General features: G+C 49.5%; 1 protein-coding gene across 1 annotated transcript in view; it reads left to right on the plus strand.

Annotated features, from left to right (window-relative positions):
• The window catches only part of GABBR2 (gamma-aminobutyric acid type B receptor subunit 2), a 370,111-nt gene that overhangs the window by 163,132 nt on the left and 187,666 nt on the right, over positions 1 to 19,313 (plus strand). Inside the window, exon 4 of the mRNA XM_007461653.1 lies at positions 18,436 to 18,537. Within this exon, the coding sequence (XP_007461715.1) occupies positions 18,436 to 18,537 (102 nt within the window). The remainder of the gene's footprint in view (positions 1 to 18,435; positions 18,538 to 19,313) is intronic.

Genomic DNA, 19,313 nt, shown 5'->3' on the forward strand with positions numbered 1-19,313 from the left:
ATTTTTCACCTCAGATATTAATCTGGAAGACTGGGTGATGAAAGTTCACATTACCAGCCAGGGACAAGCAGCCTGGGGGGTTGGGAGTCATTTTGTGCTGTGGGCATTTCTTCTCTACTTTGTGCACAGCTGTTCCCAATATGTCCTATCGCTCCTGGTCTCTTCCTTGTTCTCCTGCCCTCTGTGTCTGGGAGACATCCAGGCCTATCATGGGAGAGCCAGGCTTGGGTAAGCTTTGTTTGTCCTTGGATCTAATGGCCCAGCCGCTCCTGAAGGCTCTTGGGCTGCACCGTGAGAGGTGGGCTCCCCATGGTGGGCTCTGTACTTGTCCTGTGGCTCCAGCACTCATTCACTCGCCAGCAAAGGCTGTGAGATGGGTCCTGTGGGCACATCCGCCCTCCTTGCAGCACCATGCTGCTTTCCCAGGAAGGAGAGCTGTGAGTCAGCCTTCAATCTGGTTCCACTGGCACTGTACCCAGCAGAAATTCCTCAAAGTTGGTGGCATATTGATGGCACTCTTTCCTATTTTCCAATGCTGAAGCAGATCTCCCCTATTTTTATACTCCCTTGGTCCTTTCTGTCACTTTCAGAAGGAGGTAGCTTAGGTGGGAGTTGGACATCTGTGCTCAGCTTTACCATCTTTCCCAAAAGTTTCATAGTTAACACTGTTACCCATACTTTATACTTTGGAATACAGATACATGACAGTTCCTGAGCATTTCCTTTTCTGTGGCCCCCTTTTAAAATTTCTTATATATACTGGCCCTCATCATATCTGGTTTTATATTTTTCCTCTCAAATTTCAGTTTAGCATCCTCATGATCAGATGGATAAATTCTCCCAGCAAACATGGTGTTGCCAGTCTTGGAGCAGTGAGTGCCATCCCTTTCCAGGGGCTCACCATCTGGCATCATAAGCTATAGCCTGGACTCCAGCAATATTGATGGATTTTCCCCACATCCTCCTTTCTGTGCCAAAGTTATGACCTTCAAAAAGAAACAGAGAAGGAACTGTCCTCCTGCCCCCAAGTCCTCAGTCTTCTTTCAAAGCCTTGTGTTGCACTAGAGCCATTTTGGATTCCTTCTGGCACACCCAGGCCCTCCCGCATGAATCAGCAGACGTGGGCAGCAGGCAGTGGGGGAGGGGGTGACAGAGGCCCCCATCACTGCTTGGCTGGCCGCCCCAGGAAGACAGCATATCACACAATTTGCCATATCAAGTCTGGGAACAGCTGCCTGCCTACTCTTGTCGGGGAGTCACCAAGCACTACACATCTGCTCCTTCCGGGGACAGTACAAAAATTCCTCCCACCATGGGTGCCTGTGAATTCCCTTTGGGGTTTCGTGGGGTGCAGAATAATATTCTCCTGCAGAAAGTCCAAAGTAACCAGCCTTTGTGAGAAGATGCACCCATCAGGGTTTAGTTCCAGTGGCACCAGCAGCCCTTCCCTCCCTTCTCCCAACCTCAGTATCACCTTGATACTAAACACTGCCATTGACTGAACCTCAGCTATGGTAGACACAGCATGTATCAGCTTATTTTAACCTTTGTAACAACCTTAAGTGTTCCTTTGCTGGCCCGAGGTGGCCCAGCATGGGGCAGAGCCAGCATTCTAGTCTGCAACTGCCTGATTTCAGTTTGTACTCTTTCCTCTCTCCCACTGCCTTCCTAGACAGGAAAAAAGAAACACAGGCTCTCTGTTGTGAGTTCAGAGCTGGGGTCTGCCACTGTGGGCCAGTGGGCCAAATGCAGCCCCCTGCTTTGCAAATAAAGGTTTATTGGAACACAGCCATGACCATTCATTTGCTCATGCAATGTTAAGGCAGAGTTGAGTAGTTGTGACAGAGATTGTATGGCCTGCAAAGCCTAAAATATGTATTATCTGGCCCTTTCCAGAAAATATTTGCTGACCGTAGTTTACAACAGGGCTGTAGAAAGAGATAGACTGAAGTTAAATCAGAGGCTTATTACTTCCCAGCTGTGTGACCTTGGGCAGCTGACTGAACATCTCTGAGTCTCATTTTACTTACCCATAAACTGATCATAATTTTACCTTTTGGGCTTATTCCAGTGGTCAAGAGGAGTGAGATGACATGTATGAGGGACTCTGCGTGTGATGGGCAGTCAGTAAACGTGAGCTGTCATTGTTACCTTTCTCACTTATCACAGATGTGCAGCCTTTTCCACTTTTGCTCTGTGGCTTCCTTTCTAGAGCATTCTGATATTTCTGCCTAAGAACCCTTCAACTTCTCTAATACCCTACAGCACAAATGAAGCACAGATGCTTCCTGAGCCTTCTTCTCAGAACACTGGGCAGCAGGCATAAGTGATGCTCACCACAGGCAGATGGATGGAGTGTCCTGTTGGCCTCATTCATTCATTCAACCAGTGGTGACTGAGCCAGACCATTATGCTGGAATCTATCAGGGACTCAGACAGAGCCTCACACCCTATAGGAACTCTCAGCCCAGGGGCAGCTGGACAGGTTAATAGCCATGACAATAACCATAACCACAGTGCGTCCGGATTCTGGTCCCCTTTGGAAAATTCCCCTCTGCAGAGTGGATACCTGTTCCCTGGAATCTGGATACTGCCCTAGGAAGGTACATTATAGAAACTGCTTAGCTAAGCACAGCTTCAAGCCCCACTCCCGGGCTGTTGGCCTGCTCAGCACTTTGATGCAGTGTCCACCCGTGGACATGGTTGGCTCACCTGACCCGCCAGCTCCCTCCCAGGACACATACTCAGCACCTCTCCAGGCTGGGGCTGGCTCCTCGGGCTCCAGGCCAGGGCAAGGGCAGACTGTCTTTCCTGACCTTGGAGGAGCTGTTGACAGCTTAGCTCCTCTCCATCAGTCCCTGAGACCGTGGCGTTCTCCCATAGCTGCCTCACTAAGGCCAAGGACACATCATGCTATGTGCTCTTGTGGGGGTGTGGATGACCTGAGGAACTTCCCAGTTCCTCCAGAACAGGGCCAAGAAAGTGTGGGCCTGGGAGGGAGGAGCAGAGAATGCAGGTGTTCAGAGGGGTGAGCACAGCTCATTGGAAAATCCAGAAGGACTTCATGCGGGAGAGGCTATTTGCAATGGAGCTCAAATAGTGAGGAAGTACTTTGGACAGGACCAGGGGGGTCAACCATGGCAAATGCAGCACTGGGGACTAGCAGCAGTGGGAGTCAGGACCCATGTGCCCTGGAGGACAAGGGGAGGGAGCAGTGTTGCTGGAGCTGGGAGGAGGGGCTGCTTGACAAGGGCTGTAACTAAGCCAGGGAGCAGGTGGGGAGAAATACCCTGAGCTCTTTCTCTTCCTACCCTCTGACCCTTGCCAGGGCCTCCCATTGGCCTTCTGAACCCTGCCAGGACCTCCCATTAGCCCTCTGATTCCTGCCAGGGCCTCCAAGCCTACCTGGAAGTCACAGGACAAGAGAGCTCAAGTGATGCCATACATAAAAGTCAAATTCCAGAAGTACAGTCACAGAGGGAAGGCTGGAAGATGTGGGTGATGGCAGCCAACACAAGAAATTATACTAGTTGGGTTAGTGTATTGGGAATATGGGTAATTGTATCACTTTCCCCCTTTTCTCAGACTTTCAGTGAAGTTTAGAAATTACTTGGACAAGTTTAAAGTCTTTGAGTCAAAAGGATGCAACTTGTCTGAGCTGATACGAGGTCCTACACAGAAGAACCCCAAAGCAAGCAGCTGCCTGTGAGACCTCAGCACAGGAGGTGTCTTCATCTAAGGACAGAGGGGCAAACCACGGGTTTGGGCTGAGCCAAGGCACACGTGGGTGAGCCTGGCCTAGGTCAGGTTCCCCAGAAAGGTATGCTGAGACTTGTGGGAGGTTTATTGGGGAATGCTCGCAGCAGGGAGTGAGGTGGAGGAAGTTCAGAGGCCTTGGCCAAGGCTGTGGGGAGCTCTGGAGCTGGGCTGGCCCTTCAGAGATGTCCCAAATCAAGGCAAGAGGCTGGGCTGGTGATTGGGCTTGGGCTGCTCTGGGGAGGGGGTGTGACCTTGGACAAGGCTGCCCCCTTTAGTCAAGGGCAGATCTCAGGGAGACACACAGCTGTGAGTTGTCAGTAGCCACCACTTCCGGCAGCTTGGAGAATGGAAGTTTCCGGGCATGTACCTTAGTATCCATCACAGGGCCCTTGGGAATAAGGGAGTTTAGACTAAAGGGCCGGTCAGACCAGGGCAGCTAAAAGGGCATCATTGGTCCCCAATCTGGCTGTGTGACCAAGACCCCAGGGTGCTCTATACAGACACAGATTCCTGGCCTCCCTCCCCCTCCTCTCATACCAGAGTCAGAATCCGTCTCTTGGGTGCAACCCAGGAATCTGTATTTCTGCAAAGCTCCCAGGGAGATGCCAGGCACAGCAGGCTTGGGAGCCACTGCTCTTAAAATCTCTGCCCCCAAGGGTGGTTGATGTGCAGGGTCTGCGAGGCAGCTGCTCTGTGCCAGGCCCTGTGCTGGGTGCTGGACACCAAGGAATAGGGCTGGGCAGTGCCCTCAAGCAGCTCCTCTCTTGTAGGGATTTGGGAAGGGGTCCTGGAGGGCTGCAGCTGGTGGCTTTTTGCAGGGTTACTGTTCTGTTGCTGCTGTTAAAGACACGGCTTTGGGCAACATTTGGGAGGCAGGAAACTGTGTTTGAATCCAGCTCTGCCCCTAGACAGCTGTGTGATTTGGGCAAGTCCCTACCCCTCCCAGGACCTCAGTTTCCCCCACTGTCCAATGAGGGGTGGTGGGTTGGTGTAGCAGCCGGGCCCATTCTGAGCTCGACCCCTCTCTCAGAGGGGTGGGGAGTGGGCCTGAGGGTGGCAGTGCCAACTCTGCCCACTGGACACAAGGCTCCCTTTGCAGTGACCTTGGGGCCAGAGCTGAAGTGCATCTTGGGCATCTGACCATCTCATCGTTTTCACCTTCTGATCTTGAGGCACCACTCCCTGGATGTGCCCAGCTCTGCCCTCTTCTCTCTCCCGAATATTCTGGTTGCTTGATTTATGTCCCACATGGGCACATGAAGAGGCCCCAACATAGTTTCAGCCCTCCAGGTCTCCCAGTCTTGGGGAGACACTCAAGTAACCAAGCCCTTCTTGGGTCCTGTCACTGTGGGTCCCAGCACTGTGGGGTCAGTGTTGCCCCCCAGCCCCTCCTCTCTTCTCCCTCCACCCAACCCTCCTGGATTCTGGAGGCAGAGAAACACAAGTTTGAATCTCAGCCCTCTGGCTTACTAATTGTAAGGCCTTGGGTAAGTCACTTAACCTTTCAGGACCCTCATCTGTTTGGGTTTTTTTTACATTCTTTTTTTAATATTCTTTTCTATTATAGTTTATCACAGGATATTGAATATAGTTCCCTGTGCTATACAGTAGGACCTTGTTGTCTATACATTCTAAATGTAATAGTGAGAGGATGAAATTCACTCCAGGGTGATCCTGCCATGCCCCCTACAGCCTGCTTGCTCCCTGAAGGCTTTGAGTGAGGGGTGGGAGGAAGGGCCGAGGAAGAGTGGAGGGAAGAGAGGCAGGCTCTGGGGGGCTGTTTGCACCTATGTCTTCACTTCCTCCCCCCACCTACACCCCAAATCTGTAGTCCTGGGGGAAGAAGGGAGTTCGGGTAGGCAAAGAAGGAGGGCTTCAAATGCTGGGAGGTAGGTAGGATGTCCAGGCAGAACACTGGAGCGGAGGACAAAGAACCTACTTTGGAATATAGAACTGCAGAGAAAGCTGCGCATAAAAAAGGCAGTGACGCCCCAGGGTCTCTGAGAGGAGTCCTTTAAGCTCTACCATGAAGTGAGAGGGTGGATGCTTGGATCCAGTTGCTTATCCAGCTTATAGAGCTGCCTGAAATGGTCCTGTTCCTGCAGGGGTGAACATGTGCCTCCTGGGCTGCCCTCAGCAAATGTCCCTCCTAACTGGGGTACAGGCTTGAGAATCCCAGACCTTCCTTGGGGATCCAGCAGTCTCTTCTGCCCCTCCATCTGATGCCTGAATCCCTTCCATAGCAACCCCACCTCTGCTTGCACACCTGCAGTGGCGCAGAGCTCACTCCAGTGTGGGGGAGGCCCTTCCATCCTTGGCTTGCTTCCCCCTCTGGTCCTGACCCTTCCCCTGAGGCCCAGATGCCACGCTGTTCCCCTAGACTCAGTGACAGCTCCTTGGGATGTGCAGGTGGGGTGTCCCACAGACCTGGACTTCCTGTCCACCTGGTTCCCTCCCATCCCCCCATACCTTGAGTGACAGGGAGCAGGGATGGGGCTCAGGAAACAGAAGGATTCTGCGTTCTGCATTCTTTACTGCTCACAGGTGTGAGTTCTCTAATATCCCTCCTCTGTTTTGGCGTCAGAGGCACACTTTGCATCTCGTTGATTTCCTGTAGAGGTTTGTGTTCATCATCTTAACTGGATAATATTCCTGTTTTATTAATATCCAGATCTTTCTGTAAATATTGGTTTGGTCTCAGGAGTCTGCTGCAATTAAAGCCATAGGCACTTTGTCACAGGAAAGCAACAAGGTTCTGAAGGCTGATTTCATTCCCCAACAACTCAGTGTGGCCTGATTTCACTGACCCCCCACAGAGTGGTGAGCTCCTTGGAACTGCCAGCAGAGGGAAGACTGCTGGCTGGGGAGTCCAAAGTGGGGTGTTGTGCATTATCCAAGCAGAGGCCCTGGGCCTGGTCCCCTTTCCTCAGGCAGCCCTGTGCTGGGCTCTGGGGTCTCAGAGGGTATGTAGTCTCTCAGGACAGTCTCTGTTTTAGCCAGGGAGAGTGGCTTTGAGCACAGGACTGTGGAATTTAGAGGGGGGGGTGGTCACCACTAGCTTGGGAAGGAGGGAAAGTTTTCTGTGTGAGGGGGTGTTTGAGGATGTGCAGGATCTCAAGGCCAAAGCTTATTATGTGAGTTTTCTATTCTGTTGGAACAAATCGTCACAAACTTTGTGGCTTAAAATAGCACATTTGCTATCTTATGGTACTAGAGCTCAGAAGTTTAGAATCTGTCTCTCTGAGCCAAAATCAAGGTGTCAACAGGACTGGTTCCTTCTGGAGACTATGGGAGAATCTGTTTCCTTGCCTTTTCCAGCTTCTAGAAACCGCCTGCTTTTCTTGGCTCTCGGCCCTGTCCTCCATCTTCAAAGCCAGCAGTGTGGTTTCTTCAAACAAATCTCTGTCATCATTCTTTCTTGGGCTCTGACTCTCCTGCCTCCCTTATAAAAATGCCTCTGGTCACCTTGGGCTCTCCTAGATAATCCAGGATAGTTTCCTTATCTCAAGATCCTTCACTTAAACTCATCTGCAAAGTCCCCTTTGCCACGTAAGGTAGTGCATTCCAGGGATAAGGAGGTGGACATCTTGCAGGGTGGTGGGGCGGGGTGGAGGGGGGGCGTAGATTATCCTGTTCATCACACTTAAGATTCTTCGGAATTTCTAAAATTGTGAATTGGGAACAGGGATTTGAGAGCCAGAGAACCCTAGTTCCACTGAGTCATCTGTCTCACCCCATGCAATTGGATCCAGGGTGTGTACCTGCCCCATAGCATGTAGCTCTGGAAGATGGGCCCCTGAGCAGCAAATGGTGGGCAAGGGAGGAGGGAACTGTGGCCCATGGGATTCCCGCCCCCCTCCCTTTGAAGGACTGCCATATAGGGTGATGGCGGTGAGGGCTGCAAAGGAGGAGGCAGCTGTCTTGGGTGGGTCCTGGGTGTGGGGGCCTGTTGCTCAGGCCAGCTCTGCCTGTTGGGATCTCTGTTTCCAGCCACCATGGCTCATCGTACACCTACCAGCAGGTGGGAGCTGTCATAAGGGCTTGATGTGAGTATCTGGGCAGAGCTCAGGTCACAGGTCCCCACAGCCCTGTGCCTAAGTAATGGCTGGATGGAAACAGTCCCAGGGAATGCTATCTGCCCTCAGGCCCCACGGGTCCCCCCTGGAGAGCACCACAGCACCATACCCAGGGCTGGTCCCCATGTCAGCCGGCTGTGTCTTCAGGCAGAGGCGTGCGGTCCAGCCCCTGTGCATTTGCCTCATCCCTGCAAGACTGTCTCAAGGCATAGGGTAAACTCCCGGGCTCAGAATATCTACATGATAGCCTAGATGGACGCGGTGTGCATTCGCTCTTTCTCTCATTCATCTCATAGCTTTGAGCACCTACTGCATGCCAGGCACGATGCTGGACCCTGGAACTAAAACAAAGCCCTCCCCTTTGCAGGACTGCCACGTTAGTTAGGGAGGGGATGTGACAACCCTGGTGCTTGTGGTCAGCTCTGCGAACCAGCACAAAGTCAGCGACCTGGACTCCTGAGCCCTCCACTGAAGCTCATGAGGCTGGCAGCCTCCCACAGGGCCATGTCTCATGACACTGCCACTCATGGTCCCCTACTTGTTTTTTTAAATTTATTTTTATTTATTTATTTTTGGCTGCATTGGGTCTTCATTGCTGCACACGAGCTTTCTCTAGTTGCGGTGAGCGGGGGCTACTCTTCACTGCAGTGTGTGGGCTTCTCATTGCGGTGGCTTCTCTTGTTGCAGAGCAGGGGCTCTAGGCGTGCGGGCTTCAGTAGTTGTGGCACATGGGCTCAGTAGTTGTGGCTCGCGGGCTTAGTTGCTCCACGGCATGTGGGATCTTCCCAGACCAGGGCTTGAACGTGTGTCCCCTGCATTGGCAGGCGGATTCTTAACCACTGCCCAACCAGGAACCACCCCGCCCCAACCCCCCTCCCCCACCCACACACACACTTGTTTTTCTGCTCTTGGTAACTCTGGGGAAGTGAGAAAAACCATTTTTCTTTGGGACAGACGAGTGGCCATTGAGTAGAGGGAAACCGGATTCCCTTCGGGAAAACTCAGCCTGTGATGTGAGGGTGTAAACAGGACAGTAAGCCTGGGCTTAACCATGGGAATGTGGTTTGAACCAACAAATTGCCAGGTCTCAGGAGGCCCCAGATGTGTTAGTTTCCTGGGGCTGCCGTAACAAGGCACCACAAACTGTGGCTGAAAGCAACGGAAATTCATTCTCTTACAGTTCTGGAGGCCAGGGTTCTGAAATCAAGGTATCAGCGAGGCCATGCTCTCTCTGAAAGGCTCTAAGGAGAGAATCCTTCCTTACCTCTTCCACCTTCTGGTGGGTCCAGGTGTTCCTTGGCTTGTAGCCACATCACTCCTGTCTCTGCCTCTGTCTTCACGTTGCCTTCTCCCTTATGCCTCTGTGTGCCAAATCTCCCTCTGCCTTTCTCTTATAAGGACACTTATCATTGGATTTAGGGCCCATCCAGGTAATCCAGGATGATCCTTAAATTAATTACATCTACAAAGACCCTTTTTCTAAATAAGGTCACATCCATAGGTTCTGATGGTTAGGACTTGGACATACCTTTTTGGCGGTCACCACCTAACCCACTGGCTCTGCAGTGTGAACATGCAAGTGTCACGGTGCCTGTGCAAGTATCACATATGAGCAGTAGATCTAATACATGTTCACTTATGTATTTACCCTTTTTTAAAAGTTTCAGTTATACTCAACTCCAACTATAGGTTAAAATTATTTGTAGAAATCTGAAAATTAGATGGCTCCATTTTTCAAAAGGAACAATTTTTTCAACGAGTGCTCATCAGGTTTAGAAAGGTAGAAATATAACCACATGGATATGTTTCTCTGGGACTCAAACTGCATGCCTCATATCTTTGAAAAACTTCAGAGCTGCAGAGGACTGCTTTAGCAACTCTAAAATTCAAAAAGGCAAAGAGTGGGGGCAAGTGGGATTTTGAAACTTAGTCTCCTAGAACCACAAACACGGGCGGTGGAAGAAAAATCCCCTCTCCAGCATCCCGACCAGCTTCTACTTGCACACCTCTGATGACAGGGAGTTCACTACCAAGTTTGCCTACCCCATCACTAGAAAGTTCATTTTGGCTTTAAGCCAAAATCTGCTTTCCTGACCCATCTACCTATTGGCCCCACCTCCAACACAGGGGTGCCCAGAACCAGGTGCCCTCCGTTCCACATGACAGCCCTTCAGTGTTTGAAGTCGGCCATCACTTCCTGCCTTGGTCTACTCTTCTCCAGGCTAATTTTTTAATTAGCTTAAATTAATGGTGGTTCCTGGGGAGCTCTAACCCCAGAAAAGTGACCTGAATTATTCAAAGATTTGAGTGTTTTAAATGCCTGTTTATCCTAATTAGCATCTTAACTACAGCAGTGCCCTCTGCCTCTAATGAGCCACATTTTAACATGTTCCATATTTTAATGGATTTTCCTTGAATGAACCGTTTAATCAAGTGAAGACACATTTCATGAATGAATAGAAGTAAATCTATAATTATACTCTTTAGTCAGGTAAGAGGAGTGACATTTCAGCACAATCTAGGGCTATATATAGTAAGTGTATTTGAATGACAAAGTAGGTTACCTCGGCTTCCATAGGAGAGCTGGGAATTCACTTTGCTCTCAAGTTCATTTCGTAACCTAATTAGAATTTTCAAAGAGTTGTAAAGTGCATATGGTGCAGACCTGGTTCTCCCTACGTTTACCTGGATGTCCGCCTTTCTGGATGATTCCTCAGCTGGCGCAGTGGCCTCCTTAGGGAAGGTGTCTGGGGAACTACTGGCCACAGAAGCCAAGTGTCCTGGGGTCTCTGATAGTCCCCGCAGCCTCGCCTCCACTTTGCATTTCACTTGCTCCATCAGAGCCTTCCCCACCTGGGACGTGTGGTCCGAATGTGAGAACTTACAGCTGTAATAATCCTCTGCTCTTCCTTTTCTTACTGTCTGTCTCTCATTCATTCCCTTCTCCTTGCTTTCCTTCTCACCATTCTCCCTTCTGACATGGTCAGGATCTGCTCGTGGTGCTGGGGGCCAGGAGTAGAAGGATCTGGGGATTAAAGATGAGACATAACTGTTGATTGGGGTAGGAGAGAAGTCCCAGCTGTAAAGGAAGATGGTGCCCAGAACCTGGAGAAGGTAGGAGTAGGTGACTTTGGGGGCTTTTAGGAGGCTGGCAACCTAGCTGTGAGCCTGGCAGTTCTGTGGCTTTTACCCCTTCATTTGTGGTTCTCAACTTTAGCTACATGTCGGAATCACCTGGAGACCTCTAAAAGTGCTGATGCCTGGGTCCTATCTCAGGGACTGTAATTGGTTTAGGATGCAGCCAGGGCATCAGTAGTTTCTAAAGACTCCCAGGTGATCCTTATCATGCAGCCACAGTCAACATCTTGAAAATACCTCATGAAAGACCCTGGCCATAGCACCCAGCTAAGTCATTCCCACAGTCCTGGTCCATGGAAACTGTGAGATAATAACCGTTTCTTGTTTTAAGCCACTAAGTTGTGGGATAATTTGTTACACAGCAATAGATGACTAATACAGATTATTAGTTGCCCCAAATATACCCCCAAGTGGGTCAGTTCATGTCACCTCCACCACCATCTCATCCAGCCTCCAGAATCTCTCATGTGGATGGTTCTGTAGCTGCCTCAATGGCCTTCTGGTTCCCTCATGCACCTGCCCTCATTGGTCCCATAGCAGCCTGAGTCTTGGTTTTAAAATACAGTTCTAATCATGCAACCCTCTCCCTGTAACCTTGTGAAGGCTTCCCACTGTTCTTAGGCTCAAGACCAGAATCTTTCCTGTGAATTATGGGGCCCTCATGGTCTTCCCCTGTCCACCTCTTCTTTCTCATTTCATTCCAACAGCTTTCCCCCAGCCCGTGCCCATGCTGTGCTTCAGACCAGTGCAGCTCTTCTAGTTTTCCTACCAGCTCTCTCCCGCTGTAGGACCTTTGCAATGTGTTGCTCCTCAGCCTGGAATGCTTCTCTCTGCCCTACCTTCTGGCCTAGATCTGACTTCTCTATGTTAGCCTCTCCTGGAATCATGTCCCTGAACTTGAGCACCTTGTCTTGTAGGTACCAGGGTAATTATCTGATTAATGTCTCTCACCCCCTCTAGATAGAGACCCAAGAATGGATTTGCTCTCCATCAGAACCCTAGTATTATTTCACATGGTCCCTGGAACAGAAGAGATGTCAATATTATGAATGAATGAATGAATGAATGAGAGAGAATGGGAAGAACAAACAGGGCCCCATTCTGGAATGACCAGGCACTAGGTAGCTGTTCAAAAAGGGATTCAAGCCCAGAGGCCAGGGAGTGACTGGACAAGAGACAGAATTCCAGCCCCAGGAATGAAGCAGGAGCCCTGATTGAAAGCCTGAGGTCTAAGAAGGCCCCTTGCCAGGCTGGCAGGGGGCTGAAACCCCTGGCCTCCTGACCTCAGGCTCCTTACATTACCTTGCTGGAGAAAGGGAAGTTCCAAGGCTGAGGTGGGGGATCTCACCTCAGGGAGAGAGTTAATTGGCTGTAGGGGCAGGGAGTTAATTGGCCGTACCTGTGGGCAGCAGAAAATTGCAGGGGGACAGGAATCTGGCAGGGCATGCAGATGTGGTCTTCGGACCCTGAAGCAGGGACAGCATGGGTGGAAAGAACAGCCTGACCCACATGGCAGCTATTCAGGGTGGGACACATAATGCTGTTATTTCATAAGCCCAATCACTGGGTGATTTTCGGAGAGGGAGAATCATCTGGGCAGCTGGGGTGTGTGAGTGGAGAGGTGCAGCCTTCAGAGCAGGGAGGAGGCCTGCAGGTGGAGTGGCACTGGGACCTGCTCAGAGGTGGTGACAAGCCTCCCTGGTAGAACAGGGTGGACCCACATTTTGCTTAAAATGGGTCACATGGACTCAGTTATGCTAAGCCAGAAAATTCTCCCGAATAGTCTGTTCACCTATACTCTTTTCCTAATTCCATTAGCTTCATGTCTTTTCCTCTGATCCCCTTTTCCTTCTCCAGCCTGTCCGCTTCTCCCCCTACATCTCGCAGGACCATCTGTGTATCCCCAATGCTGAGCCTGTGGATGGGGGCTGTGCACTCAGTTGGAGGAGCGAGGCCATTGTGATGCCTTCATTGGAGTGTCAAGTCTCTGTCAGTCACCCCTTCTCCTACAGCCCGTGAACCAGCTGGGAGGGAAAGTTGTGTATAGACCCACTGGGCCTGCAGTTTAGACAGCTGATCTGACCTGACAGCATTTTCTGCCACTCAGCCTGAGCCAGACGGTCCTCCCAGCTCTGAGCTTTCACCCAAAGCCACTGATTCTGCCTGGCTCTTGACTTCTTTCAAGACGTTGGACTTCCCTAGAGCTCGGAGTCTTAAGTGTTAAAATTCTTGGATTTGGATCTTTGATTCCCAAGGCTGCACTGGGAATTGGTGTCACCAATTGGTGTCACTCCTCACCACTCCTGAGGAGTGATTGGTGTCACCTCTTGTGACCTTTATACTCCCAACACCCCCACCACCATGTCCATGGTCTTCTAAAGGGTTCTTGGTCCCTGTCATAGCCACACCTCTCTCCCCTGAGCCACTTTGTCACAATCCCTGATAAATGCACCCAGAGCTGAGCCCAGCACTCCAGGTGTGCTCTGAGGTGGGCAGACCAGAGGGTGATTGTCCCCTCCACGTTCCAGATGTGATGCCTTTTTTAATGGGAATCCCGGTCCTGCTCACCCTTTTGGTAATTGCCTTACTCAGGTCAACACATTGCGGTCTCCTAATCAAGCGGAAAATATCCAAGCCATAGAAAGCATTTTTTCATACCATTATCAATGGTTTGCTTAAAACTTGTCCTGCCTTCTTTTTTTTTTCCTTTTTTTTGCGGTACGCGGGCCTCTCACTGTTGTGGCCTCTCCCATTGCGGAGCACAGGCTCCGGATATGCAGGCTCAGCGGCCACGGCTCATGGGCCCAGCCGCTCCGCGGCATATGGGATCTTCCCGGACCAGGACACGAACCCGTGTGCCCTGCATCGGCAGGCGGACTCTCAACCACTGCGCCACCAGGGAAGCCCTATCCTGCCTTCTTTAGGACAGTGGTCCTCGAACTTGAACATACATCAGAATCACCTGGAGGGCTGACTAAAACACAGATTGCTGGACCCCACCCCAGAGTGTCTGACCCAGTAGGTCTGGGGTGGGCCCGAGAATTTGCATTTCTAACAAGTTCCCTCAGGTGATGCTGGTGTTACTGGTCCAGGGGCCACACTTTGAGAACCACTGCTTTAGGGACACGCTTTCTGGTGTGACTTCGCATCCACAGTCCATACCAGTTCTTGGGGGAAAAAATCAACAGCTGTTGCCTCCAAGCCTATTTTCGATTATTTATTCCTAGAGCTCTGACCCACTCGTTCTCCCTGGTGCCGAGTGAGTTGTGCTCCTTTCAGATTTGCTCCGATGGCCAGGGCTGGGATTCATTGCTCCAGAAGCAGGGAGAGTTCTTCCCTTAGGCAATCTCAGCCCTGTGAGCTGGCCCCAAGGACCCAGCTTTTAAGGACTCAACCCTTCCTAATCTCCCTTATAGCAGCACTCAGGGCCCTGCTCATTGTCTTCCTCACTCCACTGGCAGCCCTGACCCTCCCTTCTAGGTGACGGGGCAACCTTCTTCTCTGTCCCTTCCCTGCCCATCAGCACCCGTCTCTCCCCCTTCCTCCCAGGATGGCCAGGGCCTTTCAGCAAATCAGACTCCTGATGGCTGCCTCCCTGGGCCCCATGTGCAGATTAGGCCCCAGTAGAACTCTGGCTATACTTGAGTGTGTGTGTATGTGTGAATGTATTTTATTTTCTTGAGAATTAAGTGTCACTCCTTTCCAGGAAGAACATATTTCTGCTTTTATAGTAGAGGTGAATAAAAAATAGGATTCAGTTTGCTGAAATGTGGTTTTTAGCAAGCTGATAAAAGATATGGGCCCTGTAAAACAGGAGATACCTGCAGGACCAGAATGAAAAAAAAAATAGGTGTCTTTTTTCTAACTTACTTAATAATCTTTAACCAGTGCAATGAATGATCCTTCTAGCCACACGTGAGAGTGTGGATTTTTTTCCTTGTGAGGTAGTCAGTTGCATTATTTCTTTAACATGCTTTGGTTATTTTAAAATATCATTTATTACCGGTTTTTTCCATTTGCTTTCCCTAAAAAAGTCCATTAGAATAAATGCTCAAGCTGAGCAGACTTCTTTGTGCTGAAATTATGGTCACTGAGTGCCTAATGTCACCAACCATCTGTTCTGACCTGTTCTGGCTCATAAGCCTTAGGAACTGTCCACATCTGGCAGGATCCAGCAGAGCCAGCCTGGGACCATTCAGAGAGCACTGGCCGGGGAGTCACACCTCAGTTTCCTCATTTGTGAAATTAGGGGCAGAATAAGGTGACCTCTAGGGTGTTTTGGTTTTGTTTGTTTTGAGTTCTGACTGCCTATAAAATATTTTTTCTGCCGTTAATTATATACAGCTCTCATGCACACACTTACTCATAGATAGATACTCCAAGCCACTGACAGCCTTGATGCTGCATCTTATGCCTGGAGATGATCATTCCAGCTTTTAAGCAGCATAAAGAACTTTAGAATTTCCAAAGCCATTCCGCATCCTCAGTGTTTTTGCTGGGCCCTGTAAGTTACATGCTGTATTGCCCCCATTTTATAGGTGAAAAGACTGAGACTCAAGAGAATTCGAGTAGTTTCCCTAGCTTTGGGTGGCATGGACGTGGAGAGCTGCGGCTCAACTGTGCATGCCTTGGTAGTTTGTGCATTGGCTGTGTTGCCTTCCAGCAGGGCCGAGTTTGCACATTTTCTGTGTTTAATAATTGTTGTTGCTCCACAGCACCCTCATGACACACAAAACTAATAATGGAACCCCACCTGCATCCAAAAAGGATTTGAGGGACTTCCCTGGTGGCGCAGTGGTTGGGAACCTACCTGTCAATGCAGGGGACACGGGTTCGAGCCCTGGTCCAGGAAGATCCCACATGCCGCGGAGCAACTAAGCCCGTGTGCCACAGCTGCTGAGCCTGCGCTCTAGAGCCCACGAGCCACAACTACTGAGCCCGTGCACCACAACTACTGAAGCCCGCATGCCTAGAGCCCGTGCTCCACAACAAGAGAAGCCACCGCAGTGAGAGGCCCGCGCGCTGCAATGAAGAGTAGCCCCTGTCACCGCAACTAGAGAAAACCCGCATGCAGCAACGAAGACCCAATGCAACCATAAATAAATAAATAAATAAAATTTATTTTTTAAAAAAAGCAAAAAGGATTTGATGCAGCAGAAATGAACTGTAATGGCAAAGTCAACTTGTTTTTCAAGCAACTAGCTCCCAGTCTTCCATCAAAATAGAAGTAAAAACTAAGGATGGACAAGGTTCACCCTGACTGTGGCAGTGTCATTCTTTTTACAAAACATTTATTGCAAAGTATTTCAAACATTCAGAAAAGCACAGAACACCAAACACCCATGGACTAGCCCCCCAGAATTAATGTATTCACATTTTGCTCTATTTGCGACATATTTCTTTTAAAGAAATGAAATACAGCAGTTCCCACTGAAACCCCCTTTGTTCCCCTTCTATAGTGGTGGCTTCCCAGTGACCATCCTGTGACATTCAGGGCCAAATTATTCAAAACATTTTGATACATACATTGGGAGGATCCACCACTTGTTGAAACAAGAAGTGCTTTTTTTTTTTATCATGGTAAAATGTACATAACATCAAATTTACCATTTTAACCATTTTTAAATTTACAGTGCAGAGGCATTAAGTACCTTCATATTGTTGTGCAAGAGGCACCACCAGCCATCTCCAGAACTTTCCATTATCCCAAACAGAAACTCTGTACCCCTAACTCTTCATTCCCCCAGCCCCCAGCCCCTAGGAGCTACTGTTCTCCTTTATGTCTCTATGAATTTGACTACTCTAGGTACCTCATCTAGGTGGAATCTTACAATATTTATCCTTTCGCATCTGACTTATTTCACTTAGCATAATGTCTTCAAGGTTCATCCATGTTGTAGCATGTATCAAAATTTCATTCCTTTTTAAGGCGGAATAATATTCCGTTGTATGTATAAACCACAACTTGTTTATCCATTCATCTGTTGATGGACATTTGGGTTGCTTCCACCTTTTGCTCTTGTGAATAATACTGCTATGCACATGAGTGTCCAAATATCTCTTTGAGTCCCTGCTTTCAATTCTTTTGGGTATATACCCAGAAGTAGAATTGCTGGATCATATTACCATATGATGGGTAATTTTAACAGTGGACAAAGGTTCCAGTTTGTCCCCATCCTCATCAACACTTGCTGGGTTTTGGTTTTTGATAATAGCCATCTTAATGGGTATGGACAAGAAGTGCTCTTAAAGATCATCTTCTCTTGAAGAGGAGGAGACTGAAGCCCTAAGAGGGAAAGGGTCACACAGAGAGGCCGAAGTCACAAGCAACTCAGTGCAAAGCAAGACCTGGAACTTGGGTCCCAAAACTCCCACCTGGTTCTTTCTACTAAAACACACAGTCTCGTTTCCATGGCTTTATGTCAGAGGGTATATAGTCATGGACGTGGGCCAGATACAGATTTCAGATTTATTTGTTTTGCTCCTAACTTTGTTTTTAAAACAAAAATTGAAAATAATATCAACATTTCAAAATGTGGGAGATCCTGTATTTTAAAAATCTAGGGACTTCCCTGGCCATCCAGTGGTTAAGATTCCGTGCTTACATTGCAGGGGACACAGGGTCGAGCCATGGTTACTGTGCGGCATGGCCAAAAAATAAATAAAAATAAAAATCTGAATTTCTGAGTTCACTCCCCTAAAATCAGAAGGTCTGGTGACTCTGGACCAACATTCTGGCATAGTGTGTTTGGAGCTGAGCAGCAAGTGCCATCTTTAGGTGAGGCATATAGTCACCAGTTTGCCACAGTCCCCACCACTCCCTAGTATCCTTCCACACAGGCTGCTTCACACATTGGCTAGTCGGTGTGAACGCTGGAGTTTGCAGCTCTCTGCTTTCCAAGCACATAGATGTTAATCATTCTGTGTGTCAGCAGACACATAGTTATGTTTAACATCTCAGGCTGATTCCATACCCCCTTACTCTCTCCTCTGTTTTACTTTGTCTATATGAATATCTCAGCTATGTCTTCACCCTAGAAATGAAGTAATATTGCAAATAAATAATGCAAAATATAAATAAAGAAGTATTTGAATAGTCTGATTTGGAGACAGCGTGATGTACTTAACTAATATGATTTGGAGATAGTATGAAACACCAGCATGAAACTCCAGGGACTTGGATGCTTGTCTTAATTCTTCCAGGAAATTCCTGGGCAACTTTAGTAAGCCCGTTCCCTGTCTGGCCTCCTTATGCCTATGTGTCAAGTGTGGAGTGGGACTGGGAGATCTCCAAGGCCCCAGGGGGCACTCTAGTTTTTAATGAAGATAAAACCCACTCCTTTTGTGCGTCGATGGAGAAAATCACCTTGCCCATTTGAGCCACTTCCAAGGACAACCCCTCTGAACTGGCTCTTCTTGTGGCCGCCAGCACACCCACCCTCTGCTTTCTCTTTGCTGGCAGGTGAGGAACGACCTGACCGGGGTTCTGTATGGTGAGGACATCGAGATTTCAGACACTGAGAGCTTCTCCAATGATCCCTGCACCAGTGTCAAAAAGCTTAAGGTAGGTGCAGCTGGCCACAGCCCAGAGGACAGACTGACCGCATGCTCCTGGGGTTCCCCAAATCCCCTGACTTTGAAGGAGTCTCGAATTCAGGCTGTTTCACTTCATCCTTGGCATCTGACATATGAGGAGAAGCTCTCAGAAGCTGGCTTCCCTTGGCTGTCCCCAGTGCTGGTTGTCCAGCACTGGCCAGAGGTCTGATTGCCAGGTGTACAGCCATGTGGAGCTTGCTGGGTGCTTCTGTATCTCTCAACCCAGCCTGAGAGGCAACGAGGGCGCAATTATTATCATGTCTGTTGTGAAGAGGCTCGGAGAGAGTAACTCTCTTGCCCAAACCCACAGCAAGGAAGTGCTGTTGTTGGGACTGAAAGCTCAGGCTCCTGACCCCCTCCAGTGACACTCACTCCAGGAACAGAAGGGTCAACTAGATGTTTGCCCAGTTGTAAGTAGTTCCTAACTGTCATCCGTCCATTCATTCCCCAAACTCTCTCAAACACCTTGTTTGTGCCAGACACTCTCCTGGGCTCCCAGACACCGTCAGGCCTGCCGGTGTCCTCAGGTCACTCAGAGCTGGTAAGGAAGGCAGATACCTCTCAGGGGAACCAGGAATCAAGGGGCTGGGAACAAAGGGAGGAAGTGACTCATCCCTCCCCGGGGAGGGTTCAGACAAGGCTCCGCCACACGCAGGATGGGCAGAAATGAGACCTGCAGGGTGAATATCAAAGGGCAGGACAGCCATGCTCACTGTGCACTTGGGGTCCGCAGGAAATTCCAGG

This window comes from Lipotes vexillifer, unplaced genomic scaffold (genome assembly GCF_000442215.2).
Source record: "Lipotes vexillifer unplaced genomic scaffold, Lipotes_vexillifer_v1.1 scaffold809, whole genome shotgun sequence".
Classification (NCBI taxonomy): Eukaryota; Metazoa; Chordata; class Mammalia; order Artiodactyla; family Lipotidae; genus Lipotes; species Lipotes vexillifer.